At 69.0% G+C, this 18,563-nt stretch overlaps 5 protein-coding genes across 5 annotated transcripts; 1 reads left to right on the top strand and 4 right to left on the bottom strand.

Annotated features, from left to right (window-relative positions):
* Nucleotides 1-1,646: 1,646 nt before the first annotated feature.
* Nucleotides 1,647-2,427, bottom strand: CHLNCDRAFT_134586 (hypothetical protein; the record flags this gene model as incomplete). Its single annotated transcript, XM_005847293.1, has 2 exons — nt 1,647-1,691; nt 1,798-2,427. The coding sequence occupies 2 exons, from the start codon at nt 2,425-2,427 to the stop codon at nt 1,647-1,649; spliced, it is 675 nt and encodes a 224-aa protein (XP_005847355.1).
* Nucleotides 2,428-2,466: 39 nt separating this feature from the next.
* On the bottom strand, nt 2,467-3,197 carry CHLNCDRAFT_134585 (hypothetical protein; the record flags this gene model as incomplete). The annotated part of the gene is made up of 2 exons (XM_005847292.1): nt 2,467-2,715; nt 2,820-3,197. 2 exons carry the CDS (start codon nt 3,195-3,197, stop codon nt 2,467-2,469), a joined length of 627 nt encoding a protein of 208 aa, XP_005847354.1.
* Nucleotides 3,198-4,097: 900 nt separating this feature from the next.
* Nucleotides 4,098-6,845, top strand: CHLNCDRAFT_134584 (hypothetical protein; the record flags this gene model as incomplete). The annotated part of the gene is made up of 9 exons (XM_005847465.1): nt 4,098-4,446; nt 4,555-4,688; nt 4,940-5,077; nt 5,318-5,446; nt 5,651-5,723; nt 5,961-6,044; nt 6,233-6,279; nt 6,424-6,476; nt 6,737-6,845. 9 exons carry the CDS (start codon nt 4,098-4,100, stop codon nt 6,843-6,845), a joined length of 1,116 nt encoding a protein of 371 aa, XP_005847527.1.
* A 394-nt stretch (nt 6,846-7,239) lies between these two features.
* Nucleotides 7,240-8,141, bottom strand: CHLNCDRAFT_134583 (expressed protein; the record flags this gene model as incomplete). Its single annotated transcript, XM_005847291.1, has 3 exons — nt 7,240-7,400; nt 7,677-7,832; nt 8,057-8,141. The coding sequence occupies 3 exons, from the start codon at nt 8,139-8,141 to the stop codon at nt 7,240-7,242; spliced, it is 402 nt and encodes a 133-aa protein (XP_005847353.1).
* Nucleotides 8,142-10,345: 2,204 nt separating this feature from the next.
* On the bottom strand, nt 10,346-14,605 carry CHLNCDRAFT_58012 (hypothetical protein; the record flags this gene model as incomplete). The annotated part of the gene is made up of 12 exons (XM_005847290.1): nt 10,346-11,040; nt 11,236-11,373; nt 11,629-11,765; nt 12,130-12,236; nt 12,394-12,567; nt 12,819-12,898; nt 13,086-13,144; nt 13,433-13,514; nt 13,787-13,858; nt 14,035-14,226; nt 14,352-14,413; nt 14,563-14,605. The coding sequence occupies 12 exons, from the start codon at nt 14,603-14,605 to the stop codon at nt 10,534-10,536; spliced, it is 1,653 nt and encodes a 550-aa protein (XP_005847352.1). The 3' UTR covers nt 10,346-10,533.
* Nucleotides 14,606-18,563: the final 3,958 nt, after the last annotated feature.

Below are 18,563 nucleotides of genomic sequence, written 5' to 3'. Positions count from 1 at the left end.
AAGAAAAAGAAGAAGCAGAAGAAGAAGAAGAAGAAGAAGAAGAGAATACGCGGGACGCCAGCGGGGCGGGGCGGGACAGGAGCCGCCACTCTCCACAGGCGGCGGCGGCGCGGGGCCTGCGCTTAACGCTTACAACAAGAGAGGTCTTCATCCGAAATGCGCTGCAGAACAGGTAAGGCGAGTCGGCTGATGCTTCCACCCGCTAGCAGGCCCAGGCCGCTGTGTCCTGGCGGCACGACTGCCGCGCCTTGACCTGCTTCCGCTGCAGCAGCGGGCCCTTGTAGCGTGAGGAGGGCACCACCACCACCCTGCAGGGAGCACACACAGGGAAGGAGTGAGCAGGCCGGTTAACATGGCAACAAAGTCAGATCGGTTTCACAGTGGCAGCACCAGCTGCTCATGATGGGGAACAAGCTCTGCCTGCCACTGTCCGACCAACCACGGCCTGGCCCACTCACTTGATGATCTGCCCATCCCGACAGTGCCCCCAGATCTGGCAGCTGAAGAAGAGCTGGCCGGCGGCGGTGGTGCGGAAGGCGGCAACGCCGCTGCTGCGCACCACGCCCCCCACGATGCGCAGCCCGCTCAGCTTGGACTGGTAGGTCTGCTGCGGCAGGGCCGGGCACCTGCAGTGTGGCATGGGGCCGCCAGTTTACTGGTCATGGGCATTGGGCCTACTGGAACGTTTGAGGGCGGCGCTGGCTGAGCCCAGGGAAGGCGAAGAGGCACAGCCCTGGTCGGGACGTAGCAGCCGGCAGAAACCCCAGCGCTCCCTCACTTGAAGGAGGGCAGGCGGATGACGCCATGCGGCTCGCCAGGCCACTCAAAGCGAAGCGTGGCTCCGCACGGCACCACAAACACATTCCCAAACTGGGGCTGCATCTGGATCGTCCAACGCAGCACCAGGCTGCCCGCGGCGCTGCAGCCGGGCACAGCCTGCAGCCGGCGCCGCTGCATGAGTTGGCTGCCGTGATGCCGCCGCCGCCGCTGCTGTGCGGCTGCCGCCGCTGTGCTGCGACAGGCTGCTGCGAGGAGCGCGAGTGAAAGCAGCACATGAATGCAGGATGATTGCCTCCAGCATCGTTCGATCGACATCCTTGCCTGCGTAGCTACGAGAAGCAGCGAGCAGCTGGATAGCGGGCGGTACGCTGGGTGGCAGCCGCGGAGGTGGTGGCAGCGCGGGAGGCCAGGCGCATGCTCCCGCCGATGGGCGGGATCCCGTTGCCATCGAACTTATGGCGTGACCGGCCTCTCACCTTGGCACGCAGCGGGCGGCACTCGTCAGCTCGCGAGTTGGATGGACATGTGCGGAGGTGCGGGTGGCTCTAGGAGGGCTCTGCGGCGACTCAAATTGACTTAAGGCTCGCATGAAAGAATTCAACGCAAGTACACGGGTCTACTGTGGCTCACACAGCATGTCGCCCCATGAGCTGCGCCCTGCCACCTGGCAGGCGCCAGCGACGGCCTGTCTTTCCCACCCCGTTGATCTTAGCCGGAGTGCGATGTTATCGTAGCTACACATGGATTTCAATGCAAGTTCCGGTCTAGGGCAACATCCCAAAGCTTCCATGGAATAGCAGGCGCCGCATAGCACACCAAGCTCCCCTCTTTTCCTGCGGCCCCTGCCTTTGGCAGCCCTGGGCGGCTCAGCCATGGTAGATCTTGAAGGTATCTGGCACGGATGCCGATATCTGCAGCAAGAGGAGGAGGACGGCAGGCCAGCATCTTCAGTCGCCCTGGCCTGACTGCAGCCCCGTGCCGCCTGCGGCAGTCAGGCGCTGCCAGCTGCGCCCTCACCTGGGCCCGGCACAGGGGGCAGACCCGCTTCTGCGTTGGCTGTGCCAGCAGCCTCTTGGTGCACGGCTGGCAGGTGATGCAGTGGCCGCAGGGCACCAGCGCCTCCAGCTGCGCAGCAGGTTCCATACAAAGCCGGCACTCCCTATGGCCGCCGTCGCTACCCGCGGTGCCAGGTGCAGCCGCAAGCTGTGGCGCTCTCGGCTCTGCCGCCGATGCATCCAGGGCGGCGTGCTGCTGCGTCGCGGCTGCCCGTGCGGCTGCCACCGCTGCCCGTGCTTCTGCCAGAGCTTCCAGGGAGCCGCCCTCGTCCTGCCCTGGCTGAGCCTCCGCCTGGGCAGCCGTGCTGCCAGCCGTGCCCTTGTTGCTGCCACCTGCATCCCAGCCGCCCGGGCCGCCTCTTTTCTTAATCTGCTTGGGGCGGCTGCATGCCGGCGCGCTGCTCACACAACTGCGCGTATCGCCGGTAGCCGCCATGGCGGGCACCTTGCCGCCCCGCTGGTGCCCCAGCTGCTTCAGCAGCTGCACGGCCCCAGGGTGCCGCCGCTCCTCCGCCAGCTGCGCCGCTGTCTTGCAGCCTTCGCGAGTCGGCAGGGCCAGGTCGGCCCCCACCTCTGCCAGCAGGCGCAGCATGGCAAGATCGCCCCTGCTGGCAGCCCAGTGCACCGCGGCTCAGCCCTCACGCCTGTCTGCAGCATCCGCCGCCGCCCCCGCCGCCAGCAGGACCCGCGCCGCCGCCTCGTTGCCGCTGCCTGCAGCCCTGTGCAGCGGCGTCTCGCCCCTGGCGTTGGCGTCGGAGGCGTCGGCGCCTGCCCCGATCAGCACCCGCAGGCTCGCCTCGCTGCCCCACGCAGACCAGCTTGCTGCACAGCTGAGGGCGGTCTCCCCACAGTTGCCCATGGCATTGACATCCGCCCCCGCCTCCAGCAGTGCACGGGTGGCGGCCTCGCTGCCCCACACTGCGGCATAGGTGAGCGGGGAGACGTCCTGCCGTGCAGCCCTGGCCTGAACGTCGGCGCCCGCACGCAGCCTGCGTGGCCGCCGTGGGCCGCCACGCCCAGCGGCGTCCGCCGCTGGCTGTTAACCGCCTCCACGTCGGCGCCCGCTGCCAGCAGCGTCGGCAGGCAGTGCGCGTGGCCACGCATGGCGGCATAGTGCAGCTCTGTGCCGTGCATGTTGTCAGCTGCTTCTACGGTTGAACCGGCCTCCAGCAGGGCTGTCACGCACGCCAGCCGGCCATACCCCGCCGCTGTGAGCAGCGGGGTGGGCCCGCTGGGGGCCAGCGTGTCGTTTGCCAGCCCCGGGTGCCGCCGCAGCAGGGCCCGCAGCCTGCCTGCGTCGCCCCGCCCGGCCGCCTTGTGTATCTCCCGCACCACGGCGGCGGTGTCGCTGGCGTCGGGCATGGAGTGGCAGCCGCCCATTCGTGGTTTGTTCTGTGGTTCGGGAGGAAAGGGGGGCGAGGGTGCAGGATTGAGGTTTCAGGGGTCTGGAGAAAGGCGCCATGCACATCAGCGAGGCGGGGCGGGCGGCAAGGGGCGGCAGTACCTCTGGGCGTTCGCTTCGTCACCTCTTTCCCTCTTTAATGGTGCAGAGCTGGTGATTTTGCGGGTCCCGAGGCGCACTCCTGCGAGGCTCAGCGGCGCTCCGACAGCAATCTCGACAAGGACGGTCTTGCGCAGGCAGTAGGTATGCTCATTTGTTTCTTAATGATGGAAACACGTGCTCGCACCTACCAAAGCCCCCCCCGGGGGCCAGCGCGAGTTAACTTCCTGCAAGCTTCCGCCGGGCACAGCGCGCAGCGCTGCCGACTTAACCTGCTGCCGTCCTGCATGCCAAGGGCCAATGTCTGCCGGTCGGGACCCGGACGGCTGCCAGCCGGTCGTGCCTGTAGCAAAGCACTGGTTGAGATGCTGTGTGCCGCAGCAGGTTGCCAGCACGGCGAATCGGTGCCGCGGTCGGCTGCAACCGCGGTCGGTTCAGGGTGTGTGCCTCCCTGGATCGACCTTTATGAAGCGTAGCTGGGGGATCTCCAAAATTCCAATCTTCAGATGGGTAAATGGCGATCGCAGACATCGAGATGCAGGTCTGGGCCACACCGCCGTGTGACACCGCGCCACAGCGGTGACGTGGCGGCGGCGGCCTCACCAAAGACATCACTCGAACTTCTCCGCGAACCCAAACCCTGCGGCCCTCTCACAGTGCACTCCGAGCGGCCCCGGCGCCCTACCGCCCCTGTCGCTTGCTTCTGCTGGCCTTGCTCCGCCAATCGCCACCCATTCCCTCCGCGGTTGCGCCCACCGATCATGCTGCGCAGCAGGCAGCTGCTGGCGCTCGGCGCCCGGCTGCAAATGGCGGGCAGCGGCGGCGCGGCGGCGGCGGCGGCGGCAGTCGCCAGCAGCGCCGCTGCCCCCTGGCGCCCCGCCCAGCACCAGCTGCTCTCCCTGCAGACCTGGGCCAGCAGCAGCCTCAGCCCCCCAGCTGCTGGCAGCTCCTTGCAGCACGCGGCATCCTCAGTGGCGGGCCGAGCAGCCAGCTCTGAGGCCGCAGCGGCGGCCCGGCGCCATGCGGCGGCGGCGGCAGCCAGCAGGCGTGGGCTGGCCACTGGCGCCGTCGCTCGGCCAGGGCCCGCGCCGCGCGGCACCTCCAAAGCAGGTGTGCAGCATCTGGAGGTTTAGGCTGCTGCTGCTGCTGCAGCCTGCGGGCTTGCGCTCACCCCGCCACGCCCTCCCTGCCCACCATCCCATCCCGCTCCGCCCGCAGGCAGCGGGCGCAGCCTGTGGTCTGGCCTGTTCCTGCTGGCGCCAGGTGCCCTGGCCGCCTTCCTCGGCAAGTGGCAGTGGGACCGACGCCAGTGGAAGGCGGCGCTGCTGGAGCGGCGGCGCGCCATGATGCAGGTTGGGGGGCCGCTGGCGCGCCGCCCGCCTGCTCACGCTTTCCTGGGACTGGGGCAGCCGGAGGGCAGGCTGCCCGTGCTCGGCTGCCGGGGCAGGGATGGGGCGCGGTTGTCTCACAGTGCTGCTGCGCCGCACATGCCTCAAATCCTCACCCGCCCGCGCCTCCCTCTCTGATGCCGTCCAACACCGCCGCCTCTGCGCCCCCCCGGCCCTGCCCCCCGCCTGCTCTCCCCTGCCCCGCCTCCCTCCAGGGCGAGCCTGTGGACCTCTTCGCTGCCGAGGAGGAGCCTCCCGAGTATGTGCGGGTGGCGGCGAAGGGGGTGATGGATCACGGCGCCTCCCAGTATGTAGGGCCCCGCACCCGACAGATCGCGGGAGTGTCCAAGCAGGTGCGGGCCGGCTCCTGGGAGTGGCGGCGGAGCCGGGGTTGTCGCGCCTGCCTGCCGCAGCTGGCAGGCGGAGCCGGTTTGCGCTCTCCATGCCGCGGGTTGGATGCGCCTGGCGGCGCAGCACCTGCGGCAGGAGGCGCTGCCTGCGCCGGATGCCTCCGCCCTGCCCACCTCCCTCGCCCCTGTGCCCCAAACGTGCCGCCACCCCAAGCCCTGCCCGCCGCCGCAGCACCCCTGCAGGGCTTCCTTGTGATGACGCCTCTGAGGCAGGAAGGCTCGGGGAGGGCTGTGCTGGTCAACCGCGGCTGGGTGCCCGCAGAGTGGAGGGAGGCGGAGGCGGCGCGGCGCGGCGGGCAGCCCGAGGGCAAGGTGGGCGCCTGGCCGGTGCGGCGGGCAGGCGCTGCGGCATCCATCTCCTGTCGCCCAGCAGTGCCTGCATAGGGTCCGTCATGACCCCACCACCGCCGGCTCCTCAAGCCTTGCCGCAAGGGCTGTGCCCTGGTGGCCAGCCCTCCCGCCACCACCACCCGCCCCAACCACCGCTGCCTGCCTGCCTCCCTCCCCGGCATGCAGGTGCGTGTGGAGGGCCTGCTGCGGCACGGCGAGGACCCAGGCGCTTTTGTGCCGCCCAACGAGCCCGGCAAGGGTGCGCCTCCCAGGGGCCGCCTGCCAGCCGCCTGTTGGCTCTGCTGAACACATTGCTTTGCTCAGCCCCGACCCCAGCCTCTGCGACGCCAAGTCCCAGCCCCAGCCCCAGCCGCGGCCAGCCAGCGAAGAGGGGCAGCAGCCAGCAGCAGCAGGGCCGCAGCCTGGAATCGCATCACCCTGGCGCTGCTGCCGCGTCCAATTCGGGTTGTACTGCTGCCGTACTGCTGTACTGCAGGCAACTGGTACTACATAAACGTTTCCGAGCTGGCGGCGGCGGCGGGGCTGCCAGCTGAGGCGCCCCTGGTGGAGGTGGTGACGGGTGGGTTACCATACTTTGGTGGCATGCTCCGCCATGTGTGTGTGGGCGTGCAGCGCCTGGCTGTGCATGGGTGGTAGCAGCAGGCAGGCTGGCCCTTCGTGCTTGCGACTCGCACTCGCCGCGCCCTTCCGCTTTCATCACGCCACCTCACTGCCCCACGCCGCCACCGCCGCCCTGTGGCGCTGCAGAGGATCCGGGCACCTACATCGGACGGGGGCCGCCCTCGGCCATGGACGTGCTGGGGGGGCGGGGCCGCTTGCCGCAGGCGCGTGGGGCGGCGGCCGGCCGGGGCGGCGCACGCAGGCGCCGCCGCGCTCCTCTGCCGCAGTGACATCGCAGCCAGGTCCGACCAGCAGCTCCCGTGCCTCTGCATGCGCAGGTGGAGGAGCGGTACCCGCTGCCCAAGTCGCTGGACGACCTCATGCACTTCAGGTGGGAGGGGTGGCGTGGTGTGGTGTGGTGTGCTGTGGTGTGGTGTGGTGCGGTGTGGTGTGTGCGTGTGATGTGTGTGTGACTGTGCGATATGTGTATGTGATGGGCGGACCACCCGCTCGCCCAGCAGCGGAGCTGGAACGGGCGGCAGAAGGCCCAACCCGCTCGCCCTGCCCCATCCGCCACCCCCTTGCCCGTCCACTCTCCGCTAACCGCGTTACCCACCTGCCTGCCTCCCCGCCGCCATCCGCTGCGTCCAGCGTGATGCCTCAGGACCACTTCAACTATGCCGCCACATGGTGGACGCTGTCTGCCGCCACGCTGGCGCTGGCGGTCAAGGCCATACGGCAGGGGGTCAGGGCGCGGTGACCGCCCGCCACGCCTGCAGCTCTGCAGCGCTCCTCCCCGTGGATGGCACAGCGCGCTCATGCGGTGTGCTCACCCGGCGGGTGGCGTCCGAATCTGCAGCTGGTGCGGCGCATTACAGCTGGGCGCACGTGTCCACGCTGGTGTTTAACAGACAGCCGCAGCCGCACCGTGCTCGGTGCTGGCGGTGCCATGTACTGCGTCGAGGCCGGCAGGCGCTCAGGCGTGTGGCAAAGGGGCTGCAGCCAGCCCGGTTCGATGTGTGGACCAAGCAGGCATGCAGGTGTCTCATCGAGCAGTTAAGCAGCATCAACAGATGGAAATGCAACAACAGATGGAAATGCATGGGATAACTCAAGCAAGGGGGCTCAATGCACACAAGGCCAGTGAGGCGGCATCATGGCTGCTCCAGCGCCCGCGCCAGGATGCGGTGGTTGACCTCTGCTGGCAGCGCCAATGCACCATGCAACAGCGCCGCCGCTCTGCCCAGGCTGAGGGCCGCGGTGCGCAGCCGTGCACGCTGCTCCTGCCCCAGCCGACCCACCAGCCACCCCGCCTCTGCCACAGAGCGCGCCAAAACGGGCGGCAGCGCGCGCGCCAGATCGGGGCAGGGCGCTCAAATGGAGTGCCACTCCTGCTGTGTGAGCGCCAGGCGAGAGACCAAGTCGGCGTAGAGGGTTGCAACGCCCTGCAGCTTCACTAAAATGCCCAACGTCGGCTGCACCGTCGGCGCCGCCCGCACCAGGCAGTGCACAGGTGCCGCGCCTTTAGCGTCTCTGTTAAGAGCATGGTCCAACGGGGTCCAGCCACTCGTATCAACAGCTGTAACTGTACCTGGTGCAGCCTCCAGCAGCAGCTGCACCACCGCTGAGTGGCCATCCCAAGCCGCAGTATGCAGCGGGGTGAAGCCCAGCATGTCCACTGCAGACACCGTGGCTGGGGCTGCCTGCAGCAGCTGCCGCACCACGTCCACATGCCCGGTTCCTGCCGCTGCATGGAGCGGCGTGAAGCCATCAGAGTCGACCATGGAGGGGCTGCGTCCAGCAGCATCTGCACCACAGCTGTGTGGCCCTCCTCAGCCGCGAGGTGCAGCGGGGTGAAGCCCAGCCTGTCCACTGCGGACGCCGTGGCTGGGGTTGCGCCCAGCAGCAGCTGCACCACGCCCACGTGCCCGCAACGCGCCGCTGCATGGAGCGGCAGAGAGCCATCTGCACCGGCTGCTTCAGTCGCGGCGCCGGCAGCCAGCAGCTCCCGCACCGCCTGCTCGTCGCCCGCTCTAGCTGCGACATAGAGATCCATGGTTCGTTCAGCTGCCCCGCCTGCAAAGACAACAGATGTCATCATTGCATTGGGGGCCACTCGGCAGCAGCAGGAGCGCGCTGCTTGACGAGGTGCGGCGGCGGCACGAGCCCCGAGGCCGCATAGGGGCGCTCTCTGTGCCAACCTCGCGTGGCCCCTGTCACCAGCGTCCAGAAACCTCACTCACCTGCTCACACGCCAGTCTTAGTGTGTTTCGCTGGCGGTGGAGGGGCGCGATGGCGGGGCCCGTGAAACACGCTCCTGGAGGGCTGGCAGCTGGGTGTGCTGGATCTTAGACGCCGTGTTTATTCCTTCTGCAGCTGCGGCTAAATTCTCCACAACCCATCACCCCTGCCTTGCCCTGTCGCAGCGCGGCAGGCGGCCAGGCTCTTGCCGCTGCCTCCCCAAGCCAGTAGGCCCCCTGCCTGTGACAGCCCTGACCGCCTGCTGGAATACAAGCCTGGTGTTGTGCACCCTTGCCACCTACTTCATCCCTGGGGCGCTGACCATGTGGTCGGCGCTTGCAGCGCCAGATCCGGGGAGGTGTTGATGGTTGCAGGCGAAGCTGGCCAGGCTGGCAAATGCAAAAGCAATGGAAGGAAATGCAAGCACTAGTGCAAGGGCTCAGTGCACACAAGGCCAGTGAGGCGGCATCATGGCGGCGCCAGCGCCAGCGCCAGGATGCGGTGGGTCAGCTCTGCTGGCAATGACGGCACGCCCCTCGCCCCCGCCGCCGCTCTGCCCAGGCTGAGGGCCGCAGTTCGCAGCCGTGCACGCTGCTCCTGACCCAGCCCACCCACCAGCCACCCCGCCTCTGCCCCAGAGCGCGCCAAGACGATTGGTAGCGCGCGCGCCAGATCGGGGCAGGGCGCTGGGATGGAGTGCCACTGCTGCTGCGTGAGCGCCAGGCGGGAGACCAAGTCGGCGAAGAGAGTGGCACTGGCTGGATGCCATTTGACTAGAATGCCCAACGTCGGCTGCACCGTCAGTGCCGCCTGCACCAGGCACTGCGCAGCTGCCAGTGCTTTAGCGCCTCTGTTAAGAGCAAGGTCCAGCAGGGTCCAGCCACAGTCATCAACAGCTGTTACTGTAGCTGGTGCAGCCTCCAGAAGCTGCTGCACCACCGCTGAGTGGCCAAGCAGAGCCGCATAGTGCAGCGGGGTCCAGCTCAGAGTGTCCACTGCAGACACCGTGGCTGGGACTGCCTGCAGCAGCTGCTGCACCACCGCTGCGTGGCCTCGCTTAGCCGCAATATGCAGCGGGGCGACGCCATCTGCCATTGCAAACGCCGTGGCTGGTGCTGCCTCCAGCAGCAGCTGCACCACCGCGGTGTGGTCCTCCTCAGCCGCATAGTGCAGTGGGGTCCAGCCCCGACCGGTCGCTGCAGACGCCGTGGCTGGGGCTGCCTTCAGCAGTTGCTGCAACACCACTGCGTGGCCTAACTCAGCCGCATAGTGCAGCGGGGTCCAGCCCAGACTGTCCACTGCTGACACCGTGGACGGGGCTGCATCCAGCAGCTGCTGCACCACACCCACATGCCCGGCTCGCACCGCTCCATGGTGCGGCAGCCTGCCATCTTCATCGGCTGTTTCAGCCGCAGCGCCAGCAGCCAGCAGCTCCCGCACTGCCTGCTCGTCGCCCGCTCTAGCTGCGCCATATAGATCCATGGTCCGTGCAGCTGCCACGCCTGCATCAGACACATTCTCATTGAGGCTCAAGCAGCGTGGAGCGCGCGCTGCTTGACAAGATGCGGTTGCGGCAAAAGCCCCGACGGCCGCCAAGGGGCGCTTTCTGTGCCAACCTCGCGTGGCCCCTGTCACCAGCGTCCAGCAGCCTCACTCACCTGATCCTACGCCAGTCTTTGGGTGTTTCTCTGGCCGTGGACGCGCGATGGCGCCGGCAAGTCCGTGAAACAGGCGCCTGGAGAGCTTCCAGCTGGGTGTTGAATCCCAAACGCCCCTTCCGAATGGAGAGCAATTTGAGCAGGTCTGCACACCACACCACCCTGCTCTGCCCCGTCACAGCACGGCATCTAGCGAGGCTCTGGCCGCCGCGCGCCACACTCTTGCTTGGCCTCCTGCTGCACGCCACATCCCTTTCTGGCCGGTGACCCGCGTGGTTTTCCTGGCGGCTGTCTGTGCGGGGCTGACAGCATGCGGAGCCCTGTGCCTAGGTTGTGGGCGGCGCCTGCGCCGTGGGAATCACTCAGCTTGTTCAGTGTCATTATGGACAATTCATCATGGAATAGAATCGGGAAGAATAAAAGAATGGGGCTGCATGCTGGGCTGCAGGAAGTCCTGCGCCATGCGGCCAGTAAGCTGGCTGCGGCACAGATAAGTTGAATAGCACGGTCATTGATGAATGACGATCCTTGATAATGCAACGGTTTTTGCTACGCCATGGCTGCAAATGCCGCCGCCGCAGCACCCAGCAGGGCCACAGCTGAGAGAGCCGAGAGCCTGCCGGCGTCGGCGCCGCCGTTCGACGCCCGCTCCTGCTGCACGACCGGCTGCGGCAGCGGGTCGCTGCTGCCTGTGCTGCTGCTGCCACCGCTGCCGCCGATACCCGCAGCACTGTCGGCAGCAGCAGCGACAGCACCTGCGTCCTCTGGGGCAGACGCCTGTACCAGCAGCGGGCCACAGTAAATGGCGTCCTCTCCGCCGCCGCCGGCACCCTCCACCGCTGTGTACGCCTGGACAGCCCCGGCGCCCTCGCTGCCGCCGCCGCCGCCGATGCCCACGCAGCGCCCCGGCAGGCCGCCGGGCAGCTGCACGCTGTACCCGGCGTCGAGGCCCGCGCCGCCGCTGGCGCTTCTGTTCCCGCTGCTGCCGTTCCCGCTGCCTGCCGCAGGGCTGGGGTCGGGGGAAGGCGCCCCATACACATAATCAGAGGCCACGACCTGCAGGCGAGGGATGGCCGGCGTGGATGCGTGTGTGCGCATTGCGTGGGGTGGCGGCTGGTCGCGGCGGCAAAGGAAGGCGGGGCAGCGACCTGCTGACAGCCGACAACCGCATGCAGGGTCGCTCCCTCCACTCCCCCCCCCGGCAACCCTTCCCCAACCGCCGCCTCCCCAGTCCCAGCCGCCCGCACCCACCTGCGCGCCGGCGGCGATGATGGCGTCCCGCCGTCCCGCAAACCCGGACCTCGCCTCCACGGTATCTGCGTCGGTACGGGCCCGTACCACGAACCCCTGCTGCAGCATGTCGCGCACAGCGGCCGCCATGTCGTTCACCTGCGGGGCGGCGCAGAGAGGGGTGGGGAGGGAGGTGGGCGTGGGCAGGCCAAGGGGCGGTGGGGAAGGGAGGAGGAGGGCGAGGTGGGATCGCTGGGGAAGAGGCAGAGAGCGCCTGTTTTGGCAGGGCTGCCGCGCTGCGACGAGAACTGCAGGCGATCCGCAGCCCCTTGCAGAGTAGCAGCAGCAGCAGGGCACGCGCGCGCTGGCAGCGAGGGGCGCAGCGGCAGCGGGAGGCGGCGGCGGGCGGCGCACCAGGCCCGAGGCGTTGGCGGGGAGGGCCAGGCTGAGGGCGGTGGCGTCGTCTTGCAGGCGCCAGACGGCGGTGGCGCGGAAGGCGGCTTGGGGCAGCGGGCGCCGCCCGTTCTGCTCCACCCAGGCCAGGCAGCCCCCTGCGGCAGGGGGGCGGGGGTGCAGGTGCGCGCATGTGTGGGTGTGGGTGTGGGTGGGTGCTTGCATGTGTGTGTGTGTGGTGGCGGTAGTGGGTGGGTGCAGTGGGTGGTGGGTTGAAGGGCAGAGTACGGTCAAGCGTGGTGGGCGGCACCAGGGATGACGCGGGTTGGACAGCGGCCGGGGACCGGGATGGCAGGGAGGAGCATGCTGGCAAGCAGGCCGGCTGGCAGGCTGGGCCGGGCAGGCGAGCCGCGGACTGGCGGGCACAGGGCAGCACTGCCAGGCATTCACGCCATTCAAGCATTGCATTCACGCCAGCCAGGCATTCATGCCAGGCTGGCAGGGCAGGGGGCGACGGCTCACTCAGGTCTGGGTACACCTGCTGCAGGTGCGCCGCCAGCCCGCTGTCGCCATACTGGATCAGCTTCACCAGCACCTTGCCGCGCATGGACCCCAGGCTGGGCCAGGGGCTGCCAGGGCAGGGGCGCAGGGAGGGAGAAGACATACAAGGGCGGAGTCGGCAAGGGTGGACAGAGGCGGCAGGGGCAGGCGGGCGTGGGCCGGCACGGGGAGCGGCGGCAGGCGCCGCCACCCTGCCGCGGGCGGCGTCCCGGAGCTCCCGCTCACCAGGGCGTGGTGCCGGGCGGCGCCAGCAGAAGCTGCTGCAGGTCGGCGCCCGCGGCTGCCCCCGCCGCCGCCCGCACGTCGTCGGGGGTCAGAAGGGCGCCGCCAAACGCGGCCTCCAGCTCCGCCTGGAGATCCAGGAACAGCTGGGGGCTGGATGCAGGGGCCTGGGCCAGGCTGCAGGCGTGGGGAGGGAAGGGAGGGAGGGGCAGGGCAGGGTGGCAGAGGGGCCGAGGTAGGGAGGTTGAGAAATAGCGCAGGGAGGGGAGGAGGCACCGGCAGTCGCAAGGCAGGCGGCAGGGGCCTGGCCGGCTCGCATGCTGCCACGGCACCGGGCCGCCATCGGCAGCAACAGCAGCACTGGCAGCACCAGCCCTGCAGCCGCGGCAGCAGGGAAAGCGGGAGGAGGAGGAGGAGGTGCCTCTCACGTGGTGGGACCCTCGGCGGAGCTCGTATTGAGCAGGTTGAGGAGCAGCCCCATCAGCAGCTCGCCCAGCGCCTCCTCCACCTGCGGCCAGAGAGGAAGGACAGCGGAGCCGGCAGGAAAACATGAGGCAGGCAGGAAGACAGGCCAAGGTTGGCAGCAGGCGCCTGCGCGTGCTGGCAGGCCGCGGCGGGGCGTGGCCTGGGGGCGGTGGGCGCCAGCAGAGATGCGGACCCGCCCTCACACACAACACACACACACACACACTCACCTGCCCGCCCTCCTTGACCTCGATGTGTATCTGGATGGGGAGGTGTCCCGGGTTGGCGTCTGCGGCGGCGGGCAGGCAGGCGGCATCGGAGGCGAGGCAGCGACGGGCGGCGGCGGGCGGCCCGGGCTGCCTCTGGCCCCGCCCCGCAACATCCCCCAACCTCCACACACGCACACACACACACACTCCCTCTCTCCCTCTCTCTCCACACACACACACACACTCCCTCTCTCTCTTTCTCTCTCTTTCTCTCTCTTTCTCTCTCTCTCTCTCTAAACACACACACACACACACACACACACACACACACACACACACATGCGCATGCCTGCCGGCCGCCGCCTCACCCGACCACCTCCGGACCTCCTCCAGGCACTCGCTGAGCAGGATGCAGGAGGAGCGGAAGTCAAAGTCGGGGACGTGCAGCACCTGCTGGGTGGACAGGGAAGGAGGCGGGGTAGCGGCAGGCGCAGCGGCATTGGCAGAGGGGGTGGGTGGGCGCCACTGGCGGCAGGAGGGTGGGCAGAGCCTGCTGCAGTGCAGCGTGGCTGGGAGCGGGCAGCCGCCCAGCAGGCAGCGACAGCTGGGAGCGCCCAGAGGAAAGCCGGGTGGATGCGCCCCGCTGGCAGATGCGCTGGCGTTTCAGTGGCAGGCGGGCGGCCCTGCCAGGCAGCCAAGCGAGCACGGCGCCACGCCCGCACCTTGAAGCCGGGCTGCTGGTATTTGGGGTCTGTCAGCCACCCGCTCTGCCCCGCGATGCGCAGCCCCGCAGCCTGCGGCAGAGGAGGGGAGAGGCGCATTCGCTGCGGGCCAGGTGAGGCCAGCCGGCGGGCGAGGGCCAGCGAGGGAGCGCCTCGCTGCTGCCCCGCCGCTGGCCGCAACCCCTGCATGCCGCCGCAGTACCAAGCTTAGCAGGATGTCACCATGAACCCATGTCGGAGCGGCGCACCTGTGCGTAGGCGCCCCCCTGAGGATCCCAGTACGCGTCGAGCTCCAGGGCTCGCACCCCAGCATCCAGCTGCTGCGTCAGCGTCGCCTGGCTGGACTGCCAGGCGAGCAGCGGGCCGTCGGCCAGCCCGCCCAGCGCAGCCAGCAGCTCCGCAGGCGGAGCCAGGTGGTAGCTGTTGTGGGAGCCCAGGACCTGTGCAGCGGGCAGCAAAGGGGAGGAGGGTGGGCTGGCGACAATGGGGGCAGGGAGAGTGCAAGCGGTGTCGGGCCGGCGCCATCCGCCGCAACCACCGCCCGCGCAGCGCTCGCCATCCGCACTTGCAGCTGGTTGAAGCACAGCTCCTGTGCATCGCCACCCTGGGCTGCCGCGCCACTTGCGGCTACAAGGCAAAGCATTCTCAGTGAGAGACAGACATCGACAGGATCGCTGGCTGCGTGCATGTTTTACACACCACCGTGCCCTGCACTCGCGCCAGGCGGACGCAGGGACCAAGGGAGGAGGGTCGGTCGCAGGACGCGTCCCACACACCTGCGGCCACCAGCAGCAGCAGCGCCGCCTCCAGGCCCCACATTCTCCTTTGCCAACCGCTTAATGGGCACGATGGCTGGCCGGGCGTTGCCCATGTTGCAAGCGGAGGGTGCCAGCGAGGCGGCGGGAAGAGCAGGCGCCGGCGCCACATGCAACGCGGTGATGCTCGCTCGCAGAAGGAGATCACGCTGCTGCTCTCCTGTTACACGGTCGGCGACCTCATGACACTTGAAATTATGTCAGCAGACGACTTAATGCACAGGCACTGGCACGATAGGCATGCAAGGGTGTGCACAGCAGCTTCCCCGCGGCGCCCAGGCCCTGGCAGGGCCGCTGCGGCACTGCGGAGTCTCGGCGCATCATGCACGCTCTGTTTGTTGATCGCCACATGCGTACCCTTGATGTTTGTAACAAACTCAAAGAGAAAACCAATCAAAGACGTTGCGCTGGTCGGCAGTAGCCTGCCCGGCAGATTCAGGCATGAAGAGTACTCAAGTGCATGCCATGCTGTACTTTACAAGAGCACGATGCAAAACAACCAGCTCTAGCATTCGGACAGGAGCCGATAGGTGCGGTGGTGTGCAGAGGGGATCTGACGTGTACTCCAAGAACAATGCAATTCAAGTAAAAATGCAGGTGACAGTACTTGTTGTCTCCCTCTCATCAGAAAGGCTCGCAAGCAGCAAGGGGAATTCAACCAGGCAGCCTGATGTGGTTTGCTAGCCACAGGGAGCCGGCGGCGCAGCGCGGCAATACCAGTACATCAATAAACTAAAACAGCCCACATCTGTGATGGGCTTCAGATCCTGCCCAGCAGGAAGCGCGCCAGCAGCAGCCCCAGCCACAAGGCCGCCACGCCGGCACACAGGCGGGCGAGCACGTGGGGGCGCAGCGCCGTGTGGGCTGCCGAGGCGGCGCCAGCTGCTGCGGCTGCTGGTGCTACCGCGCCCAGAGCATCCAGCTCTCGCAGCATGGCCTGCAGGCACAGGCGGGGGACCATCGGGAGGGTTGCAAACCAGTGGCGTGCAATGGCAGGCAGCGGGGCGGGCAGCAGGCAGCCGCAGGCGCGCCCCTGTTCGCCTCACCTCGGCCTTCAATGCCGCGGTGCGAGGGCCGGGGACGGGTGCCTCTTCGCTGTCGCTGCCGGCCCCACCGCCGCCGCCGCTGCTGCCGCCGCCGCCCTCTGGGTCGCCAGGGCTTTTGGGCCCCTCAACTTCATCCGCCACCTCGACCTCTGCACCAGGGCAATACAGGGCGGCATGCTGCTCAGGCGATGCAGGTGCGTGGAAGCACGCAGCTGGGAAGCGCCTGCCCTGGCAGCTCTGGAGGGGCGTACTGCACGGCAGCGGCGGCAGAGCTGAGCTCACCCTGGGAGTGAGAGTGGCTGGCCTCGTCCAGAAGCTGCTCCGCAGCCAGCTCCAGGGCCAGCTTCATGCTGGCTTCATCTGAGGAGCGGGAGCCCGAGGCACAGGCCTCCTCGGCGGCAACTACTGCACCCGCCGCGGCGTCTGCGGCAGCCCCCGCCACATCAGCCGCCTGCTCCAGCATGGCGAGCAGCGCGGGCATGCCGTGCCGCCGCGCAAAGCCCGCCGCCGCGCGCGAGGCGGCGGCCACGGCGGCGGGCGGCAGCGGGCCGGCATGGTGCTCCTCCCGCTCCGGCTCCCGCAGCCCCGCCTCCCGCTGCTGCTGCTCCTCCTCCTGCTGCTGCTGCTGCTCCTGCTGCTCCAGCACCCGTCGCTCCTCCAGGTATGCAGCAGCCAGGCCGATGTCCCTCAGGAGGCCGTCCAGCTGCGCCGCGCCTGCAGGCCAGGGAAGGGTGGGAGCGGGGGCACAAGGGCCAGGGGAACTCTTTGGTGGAAGCAGGTTCAGGTCTCTTGTGTAAACACAGATAAAAAAAGATTTCATGCATGGCATGCAGGCGCAGGGCCCCACAGGGGCAACGAGGCAGCTCGGGGTCATTTGCAGCACACGGAGCACACACAGCGCGGCCTGCCCCACAGCCCAGCGGCCCGCGCAACCCCGCCCGCTCGCCGCACCTGCGGCTCCGCTGCACTGCACCAGCAGCTGCACCTCGCCCGCCGCCCGACGGTCCCGCAGCACCAGCAGCGGGGCGGGCGCGCTGAGCAGCACGGTGCCGTGCGGCCAGGGCTGGCGTTGCCAGGCGCCGCCGCCACCGCCCCTGCGCAGCGGCAGCTGCACCTCAAGCTCACAGCAGCCCGGGCGCAGCCCCACAGGGCGCACCCAGGCCCCTCCGCCGCCAGTGCCGCCCTGTGGCCCGCTACTTGAACCGAGCACGTCGTCGTCGCTGTGTGCGCCGGTGCTGGTGGCAGCGCTGTCGATGTCGCTGCCGCTGCCGCTGTAGCTGTCGCTGCCGCTGCCAGCCAGGGAGCCGTTGCGGTCGCCGTACCCGCCAGCCTCATGCGCCGCGGCGGAGGCTGCGGGGCCCGCTGCCGCGCCGCGCCACACCTCGACCGCCAGGTGCCTGCCTGCACGCCAGGACGCGTCCTCGCGTGAGGGGGTGGTACCGAGGCGGTACCAAGGCGGTACCAAGGCGGGCAATTCGAGCGGATGGGACGCACGGGGGCATCGCCTTTCGGGCAGAACACCAGCCAGCAGCCGCCAGCAGGGCGCCAGGCAGGCAGAACAGCAGCCAGGCGATCTTATAAGGACGCCTGCGTCCCGTCAGCCGGGGCCCCTTGTCAGCCCGGGTTCAATGCACCAAGCAGCGCGGCAGGCGCCTCACCCGCCTGTCGGCACAGCACCACTGCGCCCCTGCCGATGTCGCCGGCAGGCACACCGCCCGGCTCTGCACCTGCCTGCAACTGCAGCTCCAGCAGCGGCCAGGGCTGGCCCGGCGGCGGCAGCGCAAGGCAGGCGGGGCGCACCACCAGGCGTGGCTCGGGGGCGGCGGCGGCCTTCGGCGCGGCGCCGCCGCCTGCGGCCCACGCCACCTGCCCCTGCCACTGCAGCAGCACGGGGCTGCGCGCAGCCGCGCCCAGGGCGGCGGGGGTACGGAGGGCGCGCAGGAAGGCGGCCGCGGTGACGGCGGCGGCGGCGGCGGCGGCTTGCGGGGTCAGGGCTATGTCGAGCGTCAGGTGGGTGCAGCCAGGCCTGGAGGCACAGGGCAGCGGCAGGGGCAGGAAGTCGGCAGGAAGCCAGCAGGAAGCCGGCAGGAAGCCAGCAGGAAGTTAGCAGGAAGAAAGAGGGCGCACCTGCCAGAGGGCGGCCCTGCTCAAGCATCCCGCCTCTGCATCGCGCGGCCCCCACGGCAGGCGGCGCCACGCGATGCACGGAGGCACGCGCTGCCCGTGCATCTGCCCTCGCCGCCGCCCGCTGCCCCCACCTGATACTGCCCATGATGCGGCAGCCGGCGCCCACCACGCTGTGCAGCTCCTGCCTCAGGTGAGGGCCCAGCTGGTCGGGGGTGCAGTGAAAGATCTGCGGCAGGCAGGGAGGCGGCGGTACCGCACGTCGCATCGCTGAGAAGCAGGCGAGAAGAAGCCGGGCAAGGAGTCAAAGAGCAGGCAGGCCGCCCCGCAGGTGTGCCTGCCCGCAGGCATCGGGCGCGGCGCTGGCAGCAGCACGGGAGGCAGCTGGCTGGGCCGATGAGCGCGTGCAGGCATCCCAGGCAGCAGCAGCAGCAGCTCACCTTGAGCGACAGGCGGTGCACGGCTGCTGGGCACGCGTACTCTGCCGCGTGCTGCCAGGCCTGCGGCTGCGGCTGCAGCGGCTGCAGCGGCAGGCCCGCGAGCGGCATCCCCGGTGCCACCTGCTGCACTGGCCCCGCCTCTCCCAGCAGCTCCGCATCTTCCACCTCCACCTCAGCTACCCCGACTGCGCTGCGCGCTGGTGCCAGGGAACAGAATGGCAGCCCCGCCGAAAACCTCCCAGCTGCCGCGCCCAGGCCGCTGCCGCTGCTCGGCACCAGCATGGGCGCCGCCAGCAAGGGCTGTTCTGCCAGCCCGCCGGTTGTGGGCAGCAGCCAGGGCTCCTCCTCCAGC

Source organism: Chlorella variabilis (assembly GCF_000147415.1).
Source record: "Chlorella variabilis unplaced genomic scaffold CHLNCscaffold_11, whole genome shotgun sequence".
Classification (NCBI taxonomy): Eukaryota; Viridiplantae; Chlorophyta; class Trebouxiophyceae; order Chlorellales; family Chlorellaceae; genus Chlorella; species Chlorella variabilis.
Note: the sequence above shows the minus strand (reverse complement) of the source record. Positions and strands in the feature narration are given on the sequence as shown.